The sequence below is a fragment of the Pezoporus flaviventris genome, unplaced genomic scaffold, assembly GCF_033815535.1.
Source record: "Pezoporus flaviventris isolate CSIRO_AGI_PZ_B2104156 unplaced genomic scaffold, CSIRO_AGI_Pfla_v1 ptg000013l, whole genome shotgun sequence".
Taxonomy (NCBI): Eukaryota; Metazoa; Chordata; class Aves; order Psittaciformes; family Psittacidae; genus Pezoporus; species Pezoporus flaviventris.
This window is the reverse complement of record NW_026892561.1, coordinates 4688274-4714726: the sequence shown is the minus strand read 5'-3', so window position 1 is coordinate 4714726 and position 26453 is coordinate 4688274. Positions and strand designations below refer to the sequence as shown.

General features: G+C 39.7%; 1 protein-coding gene across 7 annotated transcripts in view; it reads right to left on the bottom strand.

Moving 5' to 3' along the window:
* The window catches only part of LOC133268341 (BEN domain-containing protein 5), a 951280-nt gene that overhangs the window by 420061 nt on the left and 504766 nt on the right, over nt 1-26453 (bottom strand). For 5 of the 7 annotated variants that reach the window (XM_061451279.1, XM_061451274.1, XM_061451281.1 and 2 more), the window contains exon 6: nt 22851-22890. In XM_061451279.1, coding sequence (XP_061307263.1) covers nt 22851-22890 — 40 coding nt within the window. The remainder of the gene's footprint in view (nt 1-22850; nt 22891-26453) is intronic. The other 2 variants (XM_061451280.1, XM_061451275.1) reach the window with 1 other exon arrangement.

Here is a 26453-nt window from a genome sequence, read left to right as displayed (position 1 = left end):
AGAAATAACCATCAGGCTTATGCATCAGGCTTGCAAGGCTACAGCACCTGCTGGCCAGTTCTATCTCCTTTGCCACTATCGTATGGCTCTGTATATGAATATCTTAAATTCTGAAGACTAGTGGAAGCATAAGATTTCACTGTTTTGACCTACAGGTACAGTGACTGAAGAGAGAGTTGTTACTGGTTATTCAAGTAAAATATCTTGAAGTGTTGGCTACCAAATTCACTAAGATGGTCAAAATCTTCCAAAGGTGGATCTTTATTATTTGTTAACAAAAGGAACACTTGCTAATATTTAACATTGGAGAGAAATTATGGAATTGTGTTTCTTGTTGCCAGCATAAATGCTCCAGGACAATGTCAGCTTGGCAGAGGTCAGTAATAACATTCATACTTGAATTTGTCCTATTTTGACAGATCAAGCAGAACTGTATCTCCTTTCATTTTTTTTTTGCCTGGAGTAGCATGCTTACAGGAACTCTTGAACCCATTGAGTAATTTCAAGCTATTAGGCAAAGGGTAATACCCTGCAAAATAAGATTCCTTCACTTTTATGAAAACAGGCAAATCATTCAAGGAGAGAGAGACTACTAAAATGTCTCCATCAGGGGAAAGTTTGTAGTATGAAGTCACTACTTGTTAAAGATCAGAAAATCTGTACTTGCAGCAGGCATTATTTATCTTTCTGCTAACAAAACTGCTTATTCTAAAGGGGTGCATGGTATTGTTCTGCTTTCAAGATATAAAATGAGAAATTCATTAAATGCCAAAGTAACAGTTTATACATCAGAAATGGAGCAGACACAGGCACCAATAGGGCTTTCTGTGTGCAGCAGGTAAGCTGCTTTCTCTCCAAACACCCATCCCACACAACTAAATTCTTTATGCTTGTTTGTGGGTCAGAAGATAGCACATCTATAGGATGAAGAGTAAGTCTTGGAGGAGCAAAGCAGAGCCAGGCAAAATGCAGTCTTTGCCAGAAAGCTTTTTACACAGACCTCGCATGCCTCTGCTGGAAAGGAGGTGAGAGCTTTGCATCTGGCCAGCGCAGCTGCCAAAGCCACCCCAAGAGTGATAGAGAAAAACATAGAGGAGGAATGCCAAGGGCAGCACAAACGTCTCCGCCAGCACAAGAACGTGACGCCAAGTGAGGAGCGCAACTGCTTGCCTCCACCTTGAAAATGGCATGCCTTTTGATAAAGTAAATTGGGGTGAAGGAACAACTTGCCTGGACACATTTTTTTTTTACACATTTTTAGACTATATAAAAAGAGTAAGTGACCAAAACACTTCTGTCTGCACCTATAACAAGCCCAGTGGTAGTGTGAAAGCTGCCAGCAAAAGTAAATGAAATCTGCATTGATGCCAACCACAATCCTCAACTGAGCAAAGTATTGCAGAGCTTGGCAGCTGGGGTCTCTGATTACCATTCAAACAGGTGGAGATGAGTACAAATGAGACCTCAGTATCTGGTGATCCCAGAGCCAAAGAATCAATGGATTGAAATGGTAATGCCAGAGACTGAAGCAAACAGTAAAAAGAAAAAATGGACAAGAGTGAAGCTAAACTAGGACATGAACCAAGATACGACAGAAACCGTTGCATCTCTCAGCAACTAAATGGTAAAATCATACTGTATTTTCTATTTGTATTTAGGTCATGGACTTTTATAAGGCGTAAAAGCACATTAGTATTAGAATAGCCTCTGGAGCAGATAAAGCACATTAACTCTGCAATTCACTGCAGATACAACATCAATGTTGTCATGTATCCATTTGCAAAAATCCAGATTATTCTTTCCTTTGATCCCTGAAAAACAGAAGCCTCAGATGCCTTTGAGAAAATACCCTCATCAATATCGAAGTACTTAGAGAGCAGTCTACCACAGGGAGGGGAAAGAACTAAAACTGGAAAATGAAACATTTGAAATGCAGCCTTCCAGTACGTCTTCTAAAACAAAGGAGTATGGGAGCAGCGCAGAGTCCACAGGGAACAGCAATAAATTTGACAACTTTTACCTTTAAGTCTACCATGACATCACAGCCTAAGATGGTGGTGGATGAAAGTTATGTCCATCTGTGGACTGTTTGCTGGCATACCAGTTTAGCAAATGCATTTGTGACACCAGTCCCATTCCTGGCTGTCACACTTGATGCTAATTAATACCCTTGTTGACAGCCTTGGGGAGAAAAGACCAGGAGCTGAATGGGCATAAAGACTGGATTGCCCTCTTCCTCCTTTTTCTCCTTCAGGGGAGGAGTTGAGGCACAATGGGACACAGCTTGGCCTGCCAGGGCCTTCTTGAGTCTCTTCTGGGCATGAACGCAGCAAACTCCACTGCTGAAAACTTCTGCTCTAGCTGGCTTCCTGCAAATTCATTTACAAAGAAGAAAAGAAATGGAAGGCCAAATTTACAACTGGAGCCCAGAAAAGACATTATAGAGGTAGCAGTTTGTCAGCATTCAGCATATTCTCCATTAAAATTCAAAAAATAACCCAGACCCCCAAAAGATTATGGACAAGAAGTATGGTTTATGTAATGTTATTTCTACTTCTTATGCACAGGAGCATCTTTCTTCTAACACTGTTCTGGAAGTGTTAGGTTACCCTGCCAAATTTTTCAAGTCTGACGCTGAGAATAAAAGACCAATGCTGTGATGAAACTGAAGAAATATTCTCAGACATTTCAATGTACCAGCTTTTTCAGAAGGTAATGACTTAGTGTGTCATTGAATAAGGTCTTCACACTCCAAAAGCTGGTATCTAGTGTGTAAAAGCCTAGAGCCCTTATACAACTGAAAAGTAACCCTGGAAGGTGGACCATGTTTATACTAACTAGGGAACGACTGCTACCAAGTGAGAAGTCGCAGAAATAAATCTGCAAAACAGAGTAGAATTTCTGGGGTAAATCAGTCTCTCATTTGGCTTTACTTCAGACTTCTAGCAAATAGATTCTCTCTTTACAGACCATTTAAGGAATCAAAAGTAAACAGATGAATGAGTAACAGAAAAATCACCAACTTTTCATTGCATTCAATCCACTCCAGGATCAAATTTTTCACCGTCTCTCCCACTGCAATCAAATAAATACCTTCATCCTGATCCATAAGAAGACACAGAAGTTCAAGGGGAGAAGATAAAAAGTGCCTCATAAAAGAGAATCCTCTAAAAATAATTCACATAAGAAGAAACCAAAAAATGCATAAAAGACAGTATCTCTGATACCTATCAAATACTTCCTGAAGTCAGATCAATCCATTACTGAGGATTCCTAAAAACCAAAGCATTATCATTAAAGAAACATTCTGGTGACAATCTAACCTACTGCCTTATTTCCAGTACCAGTCAATGCCCATTATTTCCCGAGAAGAGAAATGCATTTGGCAATGGGGTGCTGTAGGGTGCTGTGACACCCTGAGTATCAAGCTCTAATGCTTGAAATGTGACAATACTTCATGGTCTTCCTTCTGGGCTATAGAAAATATAACATATACAAGTGCAATATTAATTCAAATTAAAAATGGAAAAAAAACACTTAAAGCTGGCAAAACAAGATTTGAAGAGGGAAGACTGTTTCAAGATGCTCAAGAATACACCAACAACGGGCTATTACCATACATGAGATGCAACACAGATACTGCAGAATACCTATTTAAACGCCTAACAGATCTCACGGCAGGGTGAAGCCTTACATATTGCAATTGCCACATTGTAGGGTAGTGATGTGGGAATTCTTAGAAGGCTAGTGAACCCACAATTCTGGTATCATTGTTCCTTTCCGTCCTTTCTGATTGTTAATGGCTCTTTTAAAATGGTAAAATATATTTTCAGGTAAAAAAATTCAGGACGTGAGCACATATTTAATCGACAGATGCATTAGCAGCATTTCTGAAGGGTTTCACATGTAAAGATCAACACCATTTTGTTTCTCAAGTGCAGAAGTCCAACCTTCTAGTGGTAACTACTAAATATTGTTCAAAACCTAAAATAGGAAATATTCAGATGCGTGTCTTTCCACATGATGCATTACAATAACAGCTGTTGTTTTACTTTGTTAACAGTGATTTTTCTCTCACTAAACTAAACAACACTAAAACCAATCCAACATGAAAGCATTTTGGTGGTGCCTTCAGTTAAAGAGATATTTGTGAGAAACATGTTGGACAGCGAGTAAGTCAACAAGACATTTACTTCCTCCATAGGACATCCTAAGCATTTTAAGTTTTGAAGCCAGTGTCCTGATTATCTACACTTCTCGTGCTTTGGTTCACATCAGAGAGCAATCCTGGAGCACACAAACTGGATTCCCCTCAGATGAAATTAAATTAGAAGAGGTTCTCCAACCACCAAAAGGCATTGAAGCCACAAGAACAGACTAGAGCTGGTCTAATGTAAAAACCTCAGAAATGTATGGAGTAGGTATGACGTCTTCCACGCCAACTGTTCAGCTGCAAAAATCCACTTCTGTCAGTCCATACAAGTTGCTAATCTAAACAGAGTTTGAGCAACACGAGTTGGGATTAGATCCAAGTATTTCTCTCAATTGTCTCTACTCCAGAGCCTCTTTGCATGCTCAGAGTAAATGTTTTCAGATATTTTAGTTGTACGGGGCAAAGAGGAATGAACATTTTGGTACTTTTCGCTTCTTGTTGCAGTGACATAAGTAATGGTTGATGGGAAACAAAACAAATACTGCAGACTGTTTTGATTCCTGTCAAGACTGTTATTACACTGCTTACATATGAAAAATCCTTCTTTTTCTTCTTTAGAAAAAAGTTTCCAAAATAAATTGTCTGCTGCTTCACACTGCTGTTGTCAAACAGTCCAGACTATCTCTACATTCTCTCTGTCACGTTCCAAAGTATGGCAGAGGATGGATTAAAATTATCTGGGATTTCTGAACTGAAACAAAACATGAAGCCCCATAGTGAATGCTGTTATTCTTTGGGGGCATCCTGAATCTTCGAATCCCATTTGCTCTTCATAACCACTGTAAGGATGAGCTGAAGGAGCAGCTTTTTTCTATTGCATTTGCAATAGGAAAGTGGGGTGTATGTGTAACTTTTAAAATTAGTCTCTCAGGCACAGTGACATTCATTACTTTGCTTTAATTGTTTTGAATCTGAAAGTTAAATTCTATTACCACCAACACAACTTGAATATGAACTCCTAAGAAACACTCTTATTTGTCAAGGTGGCTGAGCAAGGGCAGCACTATCCTTACAGGGATTCCAAATCAATCCCACTCCAGGTGATAACTGCCACTACTAATAAGGATTTTGTTTGCAATTTGCTCTGCGTTTCCTCAGGATGTCACTTTGCTCATCAAGCAAGCCTGCAGGCACTCACTCAACTCCAAACAATACAAAGCCATTAAATTCTTCTGCCTTGTTAAGGGGAGACACAAACTTCCAACCACCTAAATGAAAAAGTTCCTGTAAAGCCGCAAAGTAATGCTCGACTTCATGCAACCTACTTTTTTTTCAGTGTTATTAGTTGAGCCGTGTGAGTTCTCCACTTTAACTTCTGTGAGACACTGTCAAAGTTCCAGGTCTGAAACAAGAGTAATATGGTTTTGTTTCTGAAGCATGCCTGCTGTTTGCTTCTTCTATGCATCCAACAGCTCTTTCTTCTCTGGACATTGTAATGTAGCCCAAAGTTTTCTAGCTGTAGTTCATCACATTGGACACTTTGTTCAAAGTGGAAGAAGATGGCAGTGCAACAGAAATGTTGTTTTTGGTAGACTGCTCAATGCTATGCCTCATCCAGCCATTTTTTGTTTTCTTCTCATTTGTCTATATAGTCCTATTAACTTCACAGTACTTCAGCAGCTAAATTATTATGCTGTATTCCCAAGACATTTTTTATGTCTTCCTTGCTTAAAACAGTATGAAATATTTTTACTAGTTTACATGGTGTAATTGGTCACCTAAAAGTCAAGGAAAAAAAAAATCCACTGAGTATTTGAGAGCTTACTTCAGAGCCCTCCTTGTATGTGGAAACTACAATGAAACTTCACATATTCTATTAAACTCTGACTGTTAACACTTCTGCCTGGTAGCTTTTCTAACTATACCACTCTCTACTAGAATAATAACTCTTCACTTTGATCACATCCTAGTAACACTCAGATATGTTTATATCCTTTGACTAAAGGGCACATCTTCCCAGAAATCTATCTCTGACACTCGGCCCATTTTGACAGTGTCTGAGCATTATACAGAGATTCAGGGCAAAACAAAACTGTAAATTATTTACCTTCTTGAATCTAAACTCAGATAAGCAATGATTTCATCCCTCCATAGTAAGCAAGTTCATATCATTTCAGCCAGCCTTGGAGACCAGTCCAGCTCATGCACCATCCAATGCAGTTAATATTCCCATAAATGCTATGCTTTAAACTTTGTATCATGCTATACAAAAGACCTTTGCCTGTTGCCATGGGATTCGGGTCCTGGTTATGAGAGATACACAAAATATCTTTTGACAGTTCTTTGCTGTAAGTATGTTCTTGCTTCTGAATTGACCCCTTATTTTGTGTGACATAACTTCCATTAAGGCTGTTGATTCTCTCATTTACGTAGACGTGGACACATATATGCATGAAAGGCTGCTATACAGCAGGTAAATCACGTATGAGTAAAAAATAACTTGGATCAGTTGCTGTTCTAAAAAACATACACACATGTTCCCAGTAGACTCAGCCTACCTTCAAATGCTTATCACATCTCCTCCCTGCCTCCTTTTGATGAGCTAAATAGCGTTTAAAATCTTATACTTTGAAATGTTTTCTCAACTCCCTGATACTTCAGTGTCTTTTCTTTCTAAGTGGATATGAGAATAGCACATGTTGAGGTATGTAATATTTTGAAATATAGTTTTGACACATCCAGTTTAATCACTTCCCCAAATTCATACAGTCAGTACTACTCCATTAAGCAGGCTTCAGCTGTATTCCTGGTTTTAAGAAGCAGAAATCTGTGGTTTTTTTTTGCTGTATTGAAATGCATATTGTGTCAATGGATCCAGCCCATTAAGAGATCAAGGTTGCACTGTATGACTAACCTCTCTACATCTTTCTTTACCACTCAACAGTGATGTTTTAATCACCGACAAATCATCATTAGAAATAGCATTGGGCCCACTACCGTGGAAATAAACCCATTAAAATGAGCCCTATTCAAGTGAGATTCTGCCGTGATGAGTGATTTGTGAGATGTGTCACTTGACTGATCTTTAACCTATTTAATACGTTCTGTATTTTGGAAAAGTTGGAAGGTACTAAATCAAACACCTTATAAAGATTATGCAGCCAACTTTATCAACTAAATTTATAACATACTCAAAGGCTGAGATGGATTGTTTGACAAATCCTCTTTCTCATGAAACCCTGACTGCCTTTCATTAGTTTAACTTTTTTTTAACATAATATGTTCATTTACAATAGCATTGGGTCTGAGTTTATCCCAGTACCTGTAGGACTCCTGCCCAAGAAATGTCTCTCAGTCTGCTGAATTCGGAGTGTTTATCCCTAACAGAGGTAGAATAGCATCATTTTCAGTTATTCCTGGATGTGAAAGCATTTCATCCCAAGGTAACAGAAAGCAAAAGAAACTCTTACTGAGCACATCTGCCTCTTCTGCATTGTCATTACGAATTAAAACCTGTGCAGTTTTAGTCTATTTAGAATAAAAGAGAACCTAGCAAATATACTAAAACTTTTAGTTTTGCTCAGGTGGATTTTTCTTTTATATTTTTTGTTTCTTTTTTTTTTTTCCCTTTATTTTTTTTCACCCCCCCCATCTTCTATTTATACTTGATAGCTATTTATGTCCCCTATTCCTACTAGGGCTAACTATTTGAGTTCTATTTTTTAATACTCTCTTCATTGTTTCACTGAAGCGGAATGGATTTTTAGCTGAAGTTGTTTTCCTTCATGTTGAGGGATGTGACTTTGGAGATACGAAATTTATATACTCTCCTAAAAAAAAAAAAAAAAAAAGAAGAAGAAAAAAAGCACATTTTTTGTCCAAATATTTTCCAAGAAATTTCTACAGCTGTGAGAATTTAGTCCTTCACAATCATAGTAGAGGTTGCAATCGCCTTGTCTTCACACTTAATGAATATAAACTTGTTATGATCCCTGGGCCAGCAGTAACTTGTATTTATTGCTGTATTTATCCGTCATCATGTGGTTCAAAACACAGTTATGCAGCACTGGCTGCAGCATTTTTTAACTATCAAAAAAACCCCATGAATTTTAGAAACTCAGTTTAAGTTCCATTTACACTAGCATCAGATCCTACAGAAAAATCACATTTCTACTTGATTTCTTTTCAGATGGAAGCCATTTTACTGATCATTCCCATTGTCTTTCACAGTACTTCTGCTATCTCTACCACCTATTTTGAGAATAGTGTATTGTTACATCTAATTTGTTCTTTAGTTTCCCTGATATTCTCAAATACTCTGCATTTTTGACTGCTTTTGTGCTCTGAGCAGGCATTTGCAATAACTCTAAATGTCACTCCTGAGGGTAAAAGGTAGGTCAATACTGCTGCATAGAAATTCTATATAATGAAATATAATCCTGGGAGCAGTGGCTGGCTGGCTGGATTTCATCATCCAAGGCAAGTCCATCGCAGATGAACATCACTCTTGCCAGCCACATTTTAAGGAAATCAGGAATGTGCAAGTATTCTGGCTCTGGATCCCAAACAGACCATCTGCCTGAGCTGCCTGCCCAAGTACTAAAGAGAACAAAAGTTCACTTGTGTGTGTCTTCTCCGTGTTTCTTAGCAATGTCACAACAGCACAGGACAGTTTGGGTTACAATAAAAGAAATCAGGCCGTATTACTGGCAATATTACAAACATATTTGTAATTAAACTTTACAGCATTTGCACATGCATCTGAACTGGGCTAAGTGTCTGTTCTCCAGCAAGGGAACATTTTGAAGGTAATATCAGCATGGATGCAGTGTTTCTTTCTGGAACTGATCATCTATGAACAATGGATATGATAAAATACAGGAGAAAATGTTCCAGCTTCACCAGCCATTGATCTGTGAACCACTAAGCTGCATCAGGCAACACAATGGTATCATTTAAAGTTTCAGGAACACACTGAAGATTTCCAAAGTCATTCAGCTGTTTGCTGGGTGAGGTTTGAAACTACACTGGTGAGCTATGCAATCTAATGCCCAGCTTTTCAACTGTTCGTATAGATACTGTTCATATAAACAAGGGCTCTTTTTTGCATTTAACTTGTTAAAGAAGGAGTTAAATACACAAATATACAACATTTAAATCCAAAGTGTCTCTTTTGCTGTTGAAAGTGATAATAAAGTTTGCAAGAAATAAGAGATAAAATATATAAACATTTGAACAAAAAAATAATTAAACTAAATTAGAGAAAACTCCTGTTGTCACAGCTGGTCACTGGTGCCAACTGCAGCCTCACATATCATCTTCAGGACTCAGTTGATAAAGGTATGATATGCTATGTATCAAACACCAAATGGACAGAAGCTGGGAGGCTCTTCCACTCCAGCCCTTGGTATACCTCACCCTTGGTGTATCTCACCTTTGGTGTTGAGAAACTGTCTTCTCCTGGGATAAGAGACTAAATTATCATCTATATAATGATGCATCTTTCTTGCTTCCAGCTGCTGCCTTTGGAAGAAACAGACAACTAAATGGACTTAAATAGATTATATTCTAATTAATAATTAAAATTTAAAGCAGATATACAAAAATGGCTCATAGCCAAATGAGAAATAAAACCTTTTTTAAAAGCTACAATTAATTTCTTCTAGAGATGAACTGATAAGAAGTACAAGCAAATATTTAGAGACATTTATCTGCACATTGAAATAGAAGCATTTTGACCTGAAAAAATTACGGAAAGGTTTCTAACATCTGGTCCTCCTTGATAATAACTATTCTTCCATGGTACTCAAGGAAAATGATGAGTAGTGAGTACATAACAAACTACCCTAAGAAGTTTGCTTTTCCCCCTTCCAGTCCTACTTTTTCCCCCCTCCTTGTCTAAAAAGTAAAGAAAATGTATGGAATGAAGCCAGTGTAGAAAAAGAAAAAATAATCATAGGGTTCAGAGGGGAAATCATTGCATCTGTACTTAGAATCATAGAATCATAGAATGGTTAGGGTTGGGAAGGACCTCAAGATCATCTAGTTCCAGGCCCCCTGCCAAGGGGAGGGACACCTCACACTAAACCATGTCACCCAAGGCTCTGTCCAACCTGGCCTTGAACACTACCAGGGATGGAGCATTCACAACTTCCTTGGGCAACCCGTTCCAGTGCCTCACCACCCTAACAGGAAAGAACTTCCCCTTTATATCTAACCAGAACGTCCCCTGTTTAAGTTTTAACCCATTACCCCCTGTCCATATTCTCAGTGAAGTCTGAAAACAAGTGAGGTTCAACACCAATGAGTTCTACAGATCCTGTTACACCAAGTATTGCAGGACCACTTTGCTGCCACCTTTAAACTCGGGGCTGCCAGGCTATGAATATAGAAAAGGATATTTCCTGGTATGTGAAGACAATACTTTTATTTATTTTACGTAAATAAAGCATCCTTTCCCCCGATAACCCCAGCAATGCATTCCAGTACTACTAAGTTCAATCCTTAAATTTGTATTTATTCAACCTCTTTCTAACCAAAGAGTTTCCTCTTCCCTCAAAACCATGGCTGCTTTAATCCCAAAGCCCAGAACAGAACCATGGAATGGTTTGGGTTGGAAAGGACTTTAGGATCATCCAGTTCCAACCGCCTACCATGGGCAGGGACACCTTCCACTAGACCAGGCTGCTCCAAGCCCTGTCTAACCTGGCCTTGAATACATTTCAGCGCTGATAGCAGGAGCCAGAGCTAAGTTATCTAAAGCCAGATGTGCTACCTATCATGGCTGATGTTACCTTCTACCTCACATCTCCACAGGTGATGTTTCCCTCTGTCCTGCATGTTTCTGAAGCAACAGGCATTATGAAGCAATATGACCCATCCTGCCTCTTGACATAGAGTATTTTGGGTGGGAAAATATGGGGGATGCAGTAAGAGCCTCCTTCTGACATATGCAACAAGAGAAATTATCCAGCACAGGAATCTTCTTTCCCCCCTGAGCACCTGGACCTCTCCTGACAAGATCCTGCCAGCTCCATGTGATCGTTGCTCCCTGCCTTTCCCCCCCCTTCAGCATCACTCTGCAAGTTCCATCACCAATGCTGCTCATTACCTTACACGACCTTCTCCTCCCTCTCTAAAGTTGCCTCGTCTCAGGTTGGAAGATTCACAGTGACCAAGAAGTCTCCAGATGGAGACTGTACCTAGCAAAGTGGGAGATGTACCGGCTGATTGATCCTTTGATACCACTGTAATCAGCAGGATAATGACAAACTGTTATCTTGTGCCAAAGTTTACAGGACAAACTGGCCAAGATGCTTCAAACAGAAGCTGATAGCATTATCTTTGAACAAGTCTGAATGTGAAAAGAAACAGAACTTACTTTTTAAGGCTGTGCTAAGAAAACATCTCTTGCAGAAAGTGAATAATAAATATACTGCATGCCATAGTAATGTCCATGGGGGGAGGTAAGGGATTGCTATAAAACACAGTATCCTAACTACTACAGATGTTGCTGCTAGAATTTACAGCTTTTTCTGCATGCTTATCTCTCCTCACCAGTTTCTGCACGTTGAATCACATTCAAACATGGGCCATTTTAAGCCATCTTTTTGTTATTTTAACCTTTTCTTTTTAAAGCTTCAATTAATTTCTTCAGTGCTATTCTGTAAAGTTAAATAGATTCAAGACCTGTATTTACAAACCACATGCAATCCTATTTTGGCACATGTAAATTACATGCAAATACATTCTAAATTAGTTCATTTATCACTCCAGAATTCTAATCCAAAGGTTTTGTTTTTCAAAATTTAGTTTTTATTCTAACATGTTTACAAATGAGTTTGACTCTGGAAAATAACTTAATAAACTCAGGGTTAGCTATGCAATTAGAGGAGGCATCTGGGAACCATAAAACCTGGAAAACAGTATTTACATCTTTGGTACATCCAAGATTCCCTTTTTTTTCCTCCCTTATATTCATCATTTCAAAATATTGCAGTTACTTTTGTATCAGGACAAACACGAACTCATTTTTATAACCAATGACCCCTCTCTCCGATGAGCAATTCATGGGGTAGCACTGGATAAAATGTACAAAGTATAAGATTTCATTATAAAAAAAAAAAAGAAAATGAAAAATAACCGAATTAACATTGATCATGACTTTTCAACAGCATTTCTTATTATTACAGCCAGGCAAAGTCTCCTGTGGGCAGTAAAGCTTTCCCATGTATTATTAGCCCTCTACAGAAAGCTATGAAAAGACACAAATCTGTTTTGTCAAAGGACAGAAGAGCATTTAGTTATAAGAGAAAGTATGGTCATAATCCATTGTGGGGTTAAAGGTGAAGAAAACAGAACTATAACACAAAGCCTTAAGAGAGTAATACTCCTGCAGTTAATTCCTGAACACTGCAGTAGAGCTGCCTGGTTTGTGGGGAGAATACATTCTCAGGGCAACCTGACATCTATATGGTTTATATTTATTAGTAGGAGCACTATTATATGGCATCTCTATTTGTGCTAGGTACAAATGCACGCAGCACCATGGTTCCTGCTTTGAGAGGCATTTGTTGAGGTGCGATGAGTGTCCAGGTGGCCAGGGTGAAAGCCAAATGCTACGGCAGAGGTGATCCCCTGCGCCTAAATGCAGGGGGCAGAGGGATGGGAATGTCTTGCTTGGCTGTGCTGCTGCAGGCAGTCCAGCCCAGAGCCCAAAGCAGCTGCCCCAGGTACTCAAACTACACCGTTTAGGGTTTCTTCCGAGGATACAGAAAGCTATTTTAGCACTTGAATAACAAAATTCAAGCCCATCCACTGGAGCGAGGGGGTTCAGCTCAGGGTCACACACTAACGCAGTGCATGAAGTTGTTCTCAGCGTCAGGTTTCTCCAACCTGTGACAACGATTAGGGGTTTGGTCTGAGTATGAGACAGCTTAAGTGTCTGGATCACATCCCAAAGCAAATTTGCAGCAGGTTTAAGTGACAAGATAAGGATTCCTTTTACATTCAAACGGTGGACCTACACCCTCACAATCCCTGGGAGGAGCAGCAAGCAGGTGGATGTAGCACAGGGGACAGCAGAATTTAGCACTGCTCTGAGATTACCTGGAAGATGGTCAGGAAAGTCATAGTCTCTACAGATAATCTTCCTTCCTTCCTTCCCTTAGTCTAGAGAGGATAAGGACAATGGGTGCAGCTGTGAAACAGGGCAGATAATATAATAAAAACATCAAGAATAATACAATCCTGTGCTGTCTCCTAGATATTTCGAACACACTTACTTTCATTTTGATTTGTATGGCCCAGCAAATAGGACTTCATGGTTCCTGTTGCTCTCCCCAGGCTCCATTGCAGACCTTATTCCAAACTCCTCTCCCCTGCCTTGCTCTTCTGCTGTCACTCTCTGTCCTAGCACTCGTGTACAGATACTACAGCCAGCTATAGCATCAGAAGCAGACCACGGTGTTAAAAACAGTATTTCACCTTCCTTTAACCTGCTTTTTAAGGACACTGCAGCAATGCTACTGCCTAATAGTATGCATGTTATCTCATTTAGCAGCACCTCAGATGACTCTCTCCAACACTGCACAGAGCTGTGTGATGAACAAGTCACTTATCCACCATGGGTTATCCTGCACTTTCAGTCTGAATTCACAAAACCATCACACCTTCCTCATTCAAATCTCTACTAAAAACTCCTTTGTGCCTTCCAACTTACAACCTCAAAATAATAATAAAGGCTCTAGGTTATCCTTTCTTGTGGGTTTCCCAGTGACCCTGTCTGACTGCTTTAACAGAAATGTTATGCATACCAAAAATATGAGCCCACTGGCAATTCTTAGAAACAAATGAGGTAAAAAAAAAGCTTTTTGTGCAGTTCCATCTCCCCTCTTCCTCAGTCCCATCTGTTGAAGCTGTATAATGATCACTGTTTTCAATCAGAGATTGAAGAAAAGGAGTAGCAAAGATGTGCAGGAGTCTATAAGGTGACGAAGACAGTAGCAGGCAGCTTCTCAAAACCAAAATGCAGTTCTGTTAAAATTATCTTTTATTTTTGACATCCTCTTTCCAGTTTCCTGCCCACTGCCCCTTGCTTTGTCTATGTAAGTTACCAGCTATTCAGGGGCAGCTTGGTGTCACACTATGCATCCAGCTCAATGACATCCTTGTGGACTGGGATACGTGGGTGCTACTAAAATAGAAATGAAGCACAGTTAGCTGTATGTGCCTGGCTAGGTTAAAAAACAAGTCACAAGCAAAGGTTCAGGTCCTGGTGCAAATCAGCAGCACTGGAATGGCAGCACCCTAAAGACTGTGACAGTAAATAAAAACATGACAAAAAATTAGGGCTTATTTATCTCAGGTACAGCACCCAGATAACATGGGTTGTCAGCATCTGGACCCACACTGGGGAGTCTGATGCAAGCAGCACAGCTCTGCTAGTCAGGTCTCTGCTAGCTCATTCATTTCTGCACTGTACTCCATTTTGTGGTGTCAATATAATCCTCTGCTATCTTCTAGGTATTTAATACACTGATTTTCACTACGTCATGTTCAGGTCACTCAGCAGATAATTAAACAATCAGAAAAAAGTACTCCTAAGTGAAGAGGCTGTTTCCATACAGATGCCCTTGCAAATTGAAAGATTTCCATTCCTTCTAAAAACATCTGATACTCTAGAAAGGGGTTTTGGGCGGGGGGGGGGGGGGGGGGGAGAGGAAAGAGAAAGGGAAAGGAGGAGAAAAAGAGAAAAAAAAGGAAGAAAAGGAAGAAAAGAAAGAAAAAAGAAAGAGAAGAGAGAGGGGAAGAGAGGGGGAAGAGAGGGGGAAGAGAGGGGGAAGAGAGGGGGAAGAGAGGGGGAAGAGAGGGGGAAGAGAGGGGGAAGAGAGGGGGAAGAGAGGGGGAAGAGAGGGGGAAGAGAGGGGGAAGAGAGGGGGAAGAGAGGGGGAAGAGAGGGGGAAGAGAGGGGGAAGAGAGGAAAGGAAAGAGAAAAGAAAAGGAAAAGACATTATTTTATGTTTTCCCCACACTTACACAAAAAGCGAAGGAGCACAATACACCTGTGCATGGAATTGCTCATTTTCACTCTCTCTAAATGAGCCAGATGCTCATTCTGCACATTGTGAAGTAGACCAGAAAGCATTATGTGCAAACATTTACAGCATAAGAAGCCTTGTCACCTGGGATACTTGCTGATTCTGAAAAGTCTGATCAAAGATAAAAACCAAGACAACTCATTGTAATCAATTATGCACAGATAGTCCTCAGTGTATGCACAATTCATAAAAATAATACTAAAAACATAACGTGGATTTACATGCAGAAATGAAATACGGACATGGACAGAACACTAATCTTCCGATTGGTATCTTCAATCGACAACCCAAGCTCTTTAAGCAAGTCTGGCTAAAAAGCACTTCCTTGAAAAACATTCCAGCAGCCTTTTAATTGCTCTCATTTACACCAGAGGAGCTGCAGAGACACAACCCAGGACCCTGTGAAGGTTAGAGCAGGCTGCAGTCAGGGAATTAGTGCTACAACAAGCTGGACGCAGGTTTTATTTCTGCATAAGCAGAGGTATTAATCCCCCCACACATCCAAAAAGCACTTACAGTGCAAAGAAAGCCATTAATTGATAATCTGGCTTTTTAAAGAGGGACTGCAATGCACGGTGGCAAGTCAGGCTCCCTATATATACTCCCTCCTATACATACATTGACCAGAGGCAAAGTCCAATGATCACCCTCCCACATTAGTCACTAAATTCAGAAGGGAAACTGAAGATGTATTCAGGTTTCAGGCATGTATGAACATGCCATCATCTTTGTCCTCACCAATACCAAATTCACACTTCAAGGTCTTTTCTATGTCTTTTTCGCTCAGCCTTGTAACAGTCAAGTCAAGGAATTCACATCGCAATGTCAATCCTTTCATCAACTTTACACCCCTCCAAAGCCGTAAAATATTCATATTTCGAAGTGAGGATTTATTCCTGTTTTGTTCTAGCTGACATCCTTTCGTCACAGGTCTTATACATTTTTGCCTAGGTGAGCCCCAAAGAGTATGCAGTGACTTAATGAGCAGATCAATTACTGTTCATAAGAAAAGATACTGTCTCTTTAAAGGTTATTTGAAGGTTGATTGCTATCTTATTGCTTATATCCTGCAAATCTATTCAGCCTTATGAATGAATTTGACCTTTTTATACTTACTGGGAAAAAAAAAAAACAGAACAGAAGTTAATTTAGAGCTCTATAATGCAACACTTTTTGCCAGAGAAATGAAAGGGCATTCAAATCGATACCTGCACAATAACACTCTGATGAATGTTTGCACCCAATTTTCTCATTTTGCTAACTTGAGATTGGGCATTTTGAATAGTTCTCAAAGAACATATTCTTTATGTGCTGTGAAGTATGTGGTATTGTGTCCAAACAATGCTAGAGGATAATCATTATAGGAGTGTCACTGGGCCTGAAAAGGTCAGTTAGTTAGAAATGTCAGCTTTCAATGCAACTATGCCGGACCTTCAGATGTAAGGATCCAATTAAAGGGACATGCCAAGGTGCATGGAAACATCATGGTGACCCATAATAATAATAAGGTATTGTGGAAAAGCTTGATATTTTTCTTCAAAAGTAATGGATTATCCTTTAGAATATCATCTCTGCAGTCTTATTTTGACTTTGCAAATATCACTTATTCTACATGTATCCAAAAAAAGGTCAGTTTTTTAAAATGCAAAGGTAGGGATGAAATGGCCTTACTAAAAGTAAATACTTTGCAAATAAATGGGAAAAAAAATTCCCATTTCATTACCGGATCAAAAAAGTGTCATTTCAATATATCTCAAAACTGTGATATTTGAGATGGATATAAGTGATGTTTGGGGAGACTGATAGGGAATAGGTCAGGAAACAAGCAGAAAGATCAGAGTGGACTTATTCTCTTGGGACATGAGTGAAGACTGTCTTCACAGGGAAAAGATGGTGGAAACAGCAACACTGTTCAGTGAGTATGTAGCAGTTGTTATTCCAGCAAATAGGAATAAGTAAGGATTAGGAAGGTTCTGATGTGCACAAATGAGTAATTACAAGCAACAATATTACTTCTCCTTATCACAGCAAATGGAAGTTCTTAGAGCCCTTACATACAGTAAAGATGAGCAATTGGATACAGTAAAATTTCCTAATTAGCCTCAGGGCAGCTGAAACCAACCTAATGGCATACAAAAGAAAATCCTCATTTTCTCTGCTCTCTGTCAGTCCATCAGCCTGCTGAGGTTTCAAGTCTAGAACAAACTTCTTCCTGTAGCTTTCAGGTTCAGATAAGACTGACAACATGGGAATTTCCCTTTTTGCTGAGACTTTAGCATATATTTGTATGGTAGAGAAATTCCTCTACCGTGGGTTCAAACAAACCATTTGGGGTCTATTGCTTTGTTGAGCAATGAGGTGCTGTCCCCCAAGTTATTTTACTATTGCTTTACATTGAGACAATGGCTGGATTAACACCCAGCATCTTAGTGATATGAGAAATAGTTCCACTCCATCACTGAGCATTACCAATTATTACTGGAAAGATAAATTATTTATTTCTCTACCACGTTTCCAGATAAAACATCATGTGAAGCTTCACCAACAAACAGGAACAGTAATTATGTTAGGCTGTTTAAAAACTCAAACGCTATCCCTTGACACATATTTAGACAAAATCAATGTACCCTTAATTAATAAGTACTAGCAAAAAGAGTTTTAGCAGCAAACAACTTTCTGTCACATTTTATTACCTTGTATCATTTTTACTAATACCTGTCTTATAGCTTCATGACTTTGAGTTCATATTACTTTCATGCTTCAATTAGAAAGAAGTAGATAGCCAGACTATCCAGGAAGGTAATGGAAAAGTCTTGTAGCAGGGCTTAGTGGTGGAATTTATAGTTAAATGAAACTTTGAAATGTACCATAAAACTTCTCCTTCCCTTACGTAGTTTTACTTGGGGTCTCATAAGCAGTAATATGTAGAAATGCAGAACTTAATCAGCTAAAAAATATAGCAAATCCCACATATCACTTTATGCAATGCCAGGAAAGTAGAAATATATTTTCCTAACCAGAGGAAATTAACTAGGCAAGAGTCCTATATCCATAATTTAAAGCAGTAAAATATGTATGGCAGAAACTAAAGCCACCTTAAAAGAATTCAGGGTAGCAGTATATCATGAATTAATGAATTGGGGACATTTTTAGAGCGTGCAGCACTGATGATATTAAAACAGGGAGAATATTTCACCACATAAATGAGTCTGATAAATACTTTTAAAATCAAGGATTTTTCTCTTGTTTAAAAGTGTAAAAGCTTAAAGATTAGGGGAAAGCACACAAAAAAGCCATTAACATTTCTGATCAAATCTCAATGCCACTTCACAGAGATTAAGAATATCTTGCTCTGTCCCTGCATGTAAACCTCTAATGTGGTCAGAGGCAAAGTAAGTAAGCAAAAGGCAGGAATTATGGAGTCAGCTCTTACTCTACTGCGCTGAAAACAGAATGAAAGAAACTTAAAATACTTTATATTCCACTCTGTAGCCAAGCTGGGCACTATGGAATATTCAACTACCCCAGGTTTTTTAAATGCAATCAATTTACTGCTGCCAAATGTAGTAGGTTTATATACATCTGGGAAACATGCACCTACGGTGCTGATGAATTTCTCCTGACATTGCACTGATTTCAAGAGAATGTTATTTTAAATTGGCAGTAGAGAGACTGGTAGAGGAGGATAAAGCCCTGAGGACGGCTGAATCAAAGAGAATTTCAAAAGAATTTTCCTGATGGTTCTTGGATAATATCACGTTAGCTATTTTCAAAGCCAATAGTTTCCAACAAACTTCCATTTATGGTATCAATTATTAAAAAATACTTCAGTGGGAGATGAACTTACCTTACTGAGAGGAGAAATTGGAAAGCTGTATTATTATCGTAAACACAGGAGATGCAAAAAGCTTTATCTCCATGGAAAAGCTATGGAAACAGGGATATTTTATTTGCAGCTATTGAGCTGTTACCACTAAATGCAATGTGATTGTATACGCATGTTCAACGCGTTACAGGAACACGACCACATAAAAATTCAGGGCAGATCCTCTGCTCCTCTGTGCAGCAAGGCCAAACTAAACCACCTGAAGATTTAGTCCTAAAACCGGACTAGAAAAAATTGTTGAGGAACCATTTTGGATCAAATTCAGAGGTAAAACTAAGTTTAAAGAAAATTTAAATTACCCAAACTTAAATCTCATCACGCCCCACTCCCTGCCAGCACATCCCTGCCAGCTACTAATCAAGTTTTAACATCCTTCCCCCATCCCACTGCACACATCAGCTCTGACTCTGGCACCCTGAACCATACAGCGTGTTACAGAGTAATTGTAACTCACGTGTCAAGAGGCAAGAAGAAAGGAGTGCGGCGAGAGCACTGATAGATTTAACTTAACATTCCTCCAGCTACTCAGCAGTAACGCAGAGCAGTGAACTCCCTCCACATTTTACATGGGTGTCAGCAACTTCAAAGGAATATATTTGAGCATGAGGGAGTCTGGCTCGCTCCCAGCTTATGCATCATTTGTGTCTGGCTGTTTCTGGAGACCGGCAGCAAAGCAAAGACTTCCTCCAGTTTGGGGCATGTTGTGGAGCTTTCCATAGCTGTTTTCTTAGGAGCACTGGACCAGGTCAGCTCTGTATGTTGCATACAAAGCGTGTAGCTGAAGCTGCAGCTCTCACCCTCTGTATTCCTTCCTTTTTCTTTCCTTACCCCTCCACCTCCCATTTTTTTCCCGTGCCGTCAGTCCAGGTTACACATTAATGATCTATACCTGTTCAGTTTAACATACAAACGTGCTTTTAAGTCAAGCACCTGCTCAGACACGTTCTGCAGAGCCACACGCACATTTCTCAGTGTTTGGAAGCTGTGTGGAGTAAGGCAATAGGTGATAGGCGAGTATTCAGGGCATGAGGATTAGGCACTGCTACCTACGTATTTGTGATTCCCATGGAAGCATGCAACAGCCCTGGCCCCAAGGAACAGCATAACTGCCGTGTGGTAACGTTAAGGTTTCCATCCCACAAATTGTCATCTGACAGCACCCCTTAACTGACATTAATGGCATTATTTTACCTTGCAATTAATCTCATTAATTGGCTGATGAATTTCTGGATTTTTTTTTAATGGCATATGGAGAAGAGCTGCTGTAATACCTGCAAGGGATCACCAAGTGACTCTTGACTAAACATATGAAAAAAGGTTTGAGAATTTCACACACACACAAAACCAAGATGGTATTCGTCATGACAGAAGAGCGAATCACAAAGGTCACCTTTGGCTTTTAAGTCCTTTGTCTATTCTTACAATTAAGCAATAGGGCTTTGGTGGTTGATACTGCTTGTGACACATGGAGGACTTTCATACTATAAATAAGGCCGAGTGACCTCCTCCACAAATGAGGGCTGCTTGCCTGCGGCAAGGTGGAGAAGAGGAACAAGTCCCAAAGGATTAACAGGTGCAAATAAATAACCTAGTCCCTAATTTGAATCAGCACATTAAGGGATGACAGTGATTATAGCTGATCTCAGCCATCATAACCGATACCACAACGTTATAAAAGCAGAGTGTTGATGTCAGATCTTAGAGCTAGGACTCAAAGAATGGCATATTTTAAAGCTGCAGCCTCCAAAAAGAGATAAAAGCCTCAAGACTATAAGTTATTTTATTTCTATATTTATAGGGCCCAAACAAGTCCCTTTAATCCACAGGTTGACATTTTCTAATCCTACTAGGAATTAAGTGACTAACTTTTCCAGCCTCTTTGAAAACTCTCAGCTTGAGGTTTTTAGGTAAGTTTGGTCTGATCCAGCATCAGGCTTCTTTTGAAAATACCTTGACTGAAAGCAAAACTGTAGGTACTCAATTATAGAATCCTGACACAATTTCTTTTTTTTCCTGTGTAGCTAATGATTGTAGATTTTTGGCTAAATATCAAAGGGCAAAACTTGCATTTCGTGGAAAAAAGCATGTTATGGAAAGCGTTTTTTCCTCCTTTTAATGTAGTCTGTCTGCCTACACAGTTATTGAAAGCGATTTTGATCCTTCCAACTAATTGCTCTGTTGATTTAGTAGATTGCTTTATTAAACTGAAAGATCTGAAGTGATAGCTACTCACTATGATCACATCTATGAACAAACTCAACTTAGCCAACCCTTTCACTGTTCCAGTTAATACTGTATCAGAAATTACGAGGAAGGTATCATAAATTTGCTTTATGGAAAAGTCTTGTATTTATTCTGGGCCCCAACCCTCTTTTTCTCTTATTAAAACAGAGTCTGTGGCCTTTGGAGCCCTTATCCAAGATCTGAGTGTTTATTACGATGAAGACCTTCAGAGTTTTTTTTTGTTTTCCTCTAGAAATAGGGAATGCTGAAGATAGGAAAAATGAAAAATGGGCCATGTTTGTCCTTGAAGTTAGTCAGAATAGTGACAATGGCTGTATCACAGTGTATTGTTGCTTTTATCAGCAAATGCCCTGAGCATACATTAACATAATTGCCAACTGCGTGAAAAGTGAACATGCAAAAATGTGATGCAATTGCCAATAGCCTCAAACATCTGGCCCAACAAAGTGTTCCTCCTCCTTATTTTAATTCTTATTATTTTAACAAGGTTAGTGAAGGAGAAACCATGTCACAGATTATATCTACATTTAGAGTGTCAGAACAATTATTGATGCAAAATTGTTATCCAAGCAAACGTGTGTCACATTTTCTTCGCTTCCTATAACACCTGTTCATTCTGCTAACGCATTATTCCCAGTTAAAGCCAGAACTCATTAGGCTCAGTTAAAGCCAACCTGAAAGCTTAATACATACATACATCTGAAAAATTGAAAGAGTTAACCAAAACGTAGCACCACTCAAGCGCGGTGTACGTCTGAAGCTGGTGGGCAGCAAACTTCTGTAGCAGCTAATGGAAAGAAACTGAGCCAGAAAAATGGCAATAAATTAAAAGCCATCCAGCCTTAAGAGCTGAGATCAAAGAGAAGCACTATTCAAACGACCTGCATTTCAATCACGGTGCCGAGACCTTCGAAACTCACTATGCCAAAGAGCCCGATGCTTTCACAATACGACACATTTTGGGTTGTTACAGTAGGCAAACAACAAAAGCCATTATGAAGCAGATCACTTAAAGAACTTTAATTTTATCCAAATATTTTCTGACTTACTTTGGGGCTCTCTGCCCTGTTTCCCACCATGTGCACAGACAGCCACCGTCTCCTTACTCCCTGAACTGCTCGCTTTTGCCACCAAGGAAAGTCAAACTCACATTTCTGTGATACTTGAACACACATTGCAAATTCGAGGGCATCTGCCCTGCAGATATACCACTAACTGTAACCCCAGGAGGCTTAAAGAAATATCAGCACTCAAATTCATAGAGTAAAGGTCTGAAAAGGCAGCTCTGTGAACGGATAACTGCCCGGGGCTTTGCCAAGCACAATATAGCTGTCACTTGTTATTACGTGAAAGATTTTCTGGGGAACAGTGTTTTTCATTTTGCATGTCAGAGACAGGGGAAAAAACACATTTAGACAACCATCTCTTTAAGAAAAGAGAAGAGAGCCGTGCGGTAGAGCTCACTTACCAGGGCTGGTTATTGTCAGGAGGTCAAGCTGCCGTTTCTGCTGAAAAACAAATTATAAAAGGAATTGTTAAAAGGGGACTAATTTTAGTGGGTCAGCTTAGACCTGCAAAGTAAGTGTTCTGACATTTATAGCAGAATTAATTGCAAGTTACATGGCTCACAGTAACTCTTTTGGATGGGATCCACACATACTTTATGACGAAGAAAAACCCCTCGCTCAGTCCTTTTAATGTGTTTTTATTTGCACTTATAAAGTGTTACTATTTCTTTTTTGGAACTTGAAATGGATAGCTGGAAGCACAGATGGACTGACATATTTATAAAAGTGATTTCTGATTCCGCAGGGAAGGAGACAAGGAACCAAGACAAGAAACTCAAAGTTCTTTATTCATATCAATCACTGACTCATAGCCTGTATGTGATCAAACACAATTATATTGCCTTGGGGTGAACCTTTCAAAGACATGTAAGAGGATCTAGACAAACTCAGGACTGATAAAAGGAAAGCTTCTTTTCATGCTGAGCGCATTCAGCTCATAGATCTCATTGCCACTGGATATCCCTCACCCCAAAAGCTTGCCAGACTTGATCATCACTGGATATTTGTACAGATAGCAGAATACAGGGAGTTATTATGGCAAATAAGTTTAAGCAGAAGACCGATTTCTGGAAGGGCTGCAAACCTTCACAGGGCAAACCAACCTGTACTACACAAAGGTGAGGAAATTTTTTTGCCTCGAACAAGTTATCCCACCAATGCCTTTGTGATGGGGGGATATGTCTGATGTTCCCTTTCCCCTTGTAACACATAGCCAAAGTTCTTGGCTACTGTATGGTCCCATTCATAGGTGATCTCCCCACCTCTGTAGCCTGCCACTGAAATTCTTGTGCTCCTGGATCACTATCATTCTTTTCCACCTTTCTGTGGGCTGACAGCTTTCCAACACCAGCAAAGCTTTCCCCATCACACAAACTGTTACCTCTTCTTCATAGCACTTTCTAACTTACTGTCTTCTCCCTAACTTTGCCCAACGTTAGTGTGTCTAGCTAGCATTGAAGATTATACTGTCCAGTCTAATTTCTCTTCCCTAATTTGCTCAATAATGTCTGTGTTACTTTCATTTATTGTCAGCCCTATTGATCTTTTTCTAATCTAATTCTCATCACCGCATTCACTGTATTCCCTGGGTGACAGCTGAAAGTCCTTGAGGAGGAAACATTAACATGGTATCCCCTACTGTGAAAGCTCTTCCTTGGAAATTATGACTGATGAAACTCCTTTCCAAACCCATAATTTCTTTATAAGTAAAGCTTCACTGGCTAAAGTATATGGACACAGTTGATCATCCACTGAATATACTTCAGCTATATGCCCAACAGTGAATGTGGCCTGCTGATTGGGATGTCAGGCTGAAAAAAAACCCATTTTTGAAACCTTCCTGGCCTTCAGTACTTTAACTCTTGTACAACACAAATCATATTTGGGAGAAAATGCATTCCTGCCTGTTTTCATAGGCACTTCTTATTCTTTTAACTCTGCTAAGTCATCCTGAATATGACTTTAGCAGTGTGCTTGATCACATTTGCTTTATTATAAAACACTAAGGCCAGTCTATGCCAAGCCTTTTTCCAGGTGTGCCAGGGTAATGGCATAAGGGAACAGAAGGCCCTGCTGCTGCCTTGGTTTACCTTGACAGGAACCACTCAGAAATGCTGTCTCTGCACTGTAGGGTCTGCTCGCCCCACCATCCGTTCCCAGGGAGCAATAAGGCAAAATAAGCAAAGGACCCACCACCCCAGTGGGAGCCATAAGACAAAATATCTCCTAATGAGCTAAATTTTATAGAGAATCTCTGCCTTAATCCTGATTTATATGTACAAAGCTGTGAAATGCCACGGCTTAGCACCCACTGGGCCAAAAGCTTTGCTTGGATTTCTCAGCACAACTGGAACTCCAAATGCTGTATATCTAATGAACAGCTAGAGAAGAAAATATATATCCAAAACCTATACTCTGTGAAAGCTTCTCTACTGGGGAAAAAAGCTGGAATATAAATATCATCAAAGAAGGTTGCAAAACATAGAGATTTGGAATAGAGAGAAAGGCACGTAGCTCAAGTGGCCTCCAGTCCTGACTTGAGTCTATTAACTAGAGTAAAAACAAACATTAAATAAAACCTGAAACAGCTTAACTTGATCCTGTAGGAAAGCAAAAGCATATAGAGTAGGCTAAACAAAATGGGAAATACAATGAAATTGGTACATGTCAAATGTTCAGTTTATAACTTTTTACCTGTTTGGACTCTGCCTTCAAGCTGGCTTTGGAAAAACAAATTAAACTCCAGATCCAGGAAATCTTTGTGCATACGTTGAACTTTAAGCTCAAGTTATTTCTCTGACTTCAAGTGGAGCAGCACTGATCTTTTGCATCTAACACCTAAGTGCTGCAAGGGATTTGAAATGCCACCAGGTTCTTGGCACTGGCTCCACCCCAGTGCTCCAGGCTGGAGCACGGTGGTAGCTGCCTGCCCAGTGCACTGAGAGAGAAAATATTTCTCTGCTCTAACCTTCAGTGGACCTTGAAGAATTTTCTCTCCTTTGGCTCAGCAAGGGAAGTTTGTGCACACTCGCCCAAGCCCTGGAGAGAAGGAAACAACAAAGTGCATTCCAGAACTGTGCATTTAAACATGCAAAAATGCACTAATTATGGATCCAATCACTTTCCAGAAATTTAAGCCTGCTCTCAGATCTCAGGGGCCAGCTCTCTGCCGTTTCCAGGGCTCAGCTGGATGCAGGCAGCCTAGTAACTAGATGGATTTTTTAAAGAAAACCCATACAGACACGCTTATGGGTAGCTATAAAAGCAGCAGAATTTGAATTTAAAAAGAGAGACGTTACAAGTGTCACAAAGATTAATAAAATAATTTCTTCAGAAGTATCATGGCTGTGGGGCTTTATATATTCACTTCTCCCTTCAGTGCGGAAGGATGCAAATTGCAGCTGTTGGCCCCTTCCAGCATGCTCACCCTCTCCCTGTTTTGACAGCTTTCTCGAAAGGCTCATCTCACAAGATGTCTGGCTTCTTTATGTTCTGCCTTTAGTAATTTTCCACTTCTCAAACACCTGCCCCTGCAGAGATGCGCGGGACTATCCCAATATTCAGGTAACCTACTGCCCCAAGAATTACCTAAAACCTGAGCAGTGAAATGTAATGGCTATCGTCTCTGGTCAGGTAAGAGGTGACAGTTTGCTGTATTACTAAGGCTGCGTTTCACCTACATTGTCAAAAAGGTGTTCCATGAGAAACACGAAAATGATTTCCACAGCATCAGCCGTAATTAACAAGAGGCAAACTGAATGATCCTCTGCATTACCACAGCCTCTCTATTGCTATAATCCTGTCCTACCCTTAAGGGGCAGCATCCTCATTTTCACTTTCAGCTATTTGAAAGCCCAACGGCAGGAAGAGGCCAGTGGTGATTCACACCAGCTTCCCACCTCGCAGTTTTCTATCCTTGGTACTAGCCAGAGGCAACATCCCTGCAGTGGATTAGGGCTCTGCAGCAAACCTGCAGCAGATCCTGTTCGTTTGCACAAAATTAA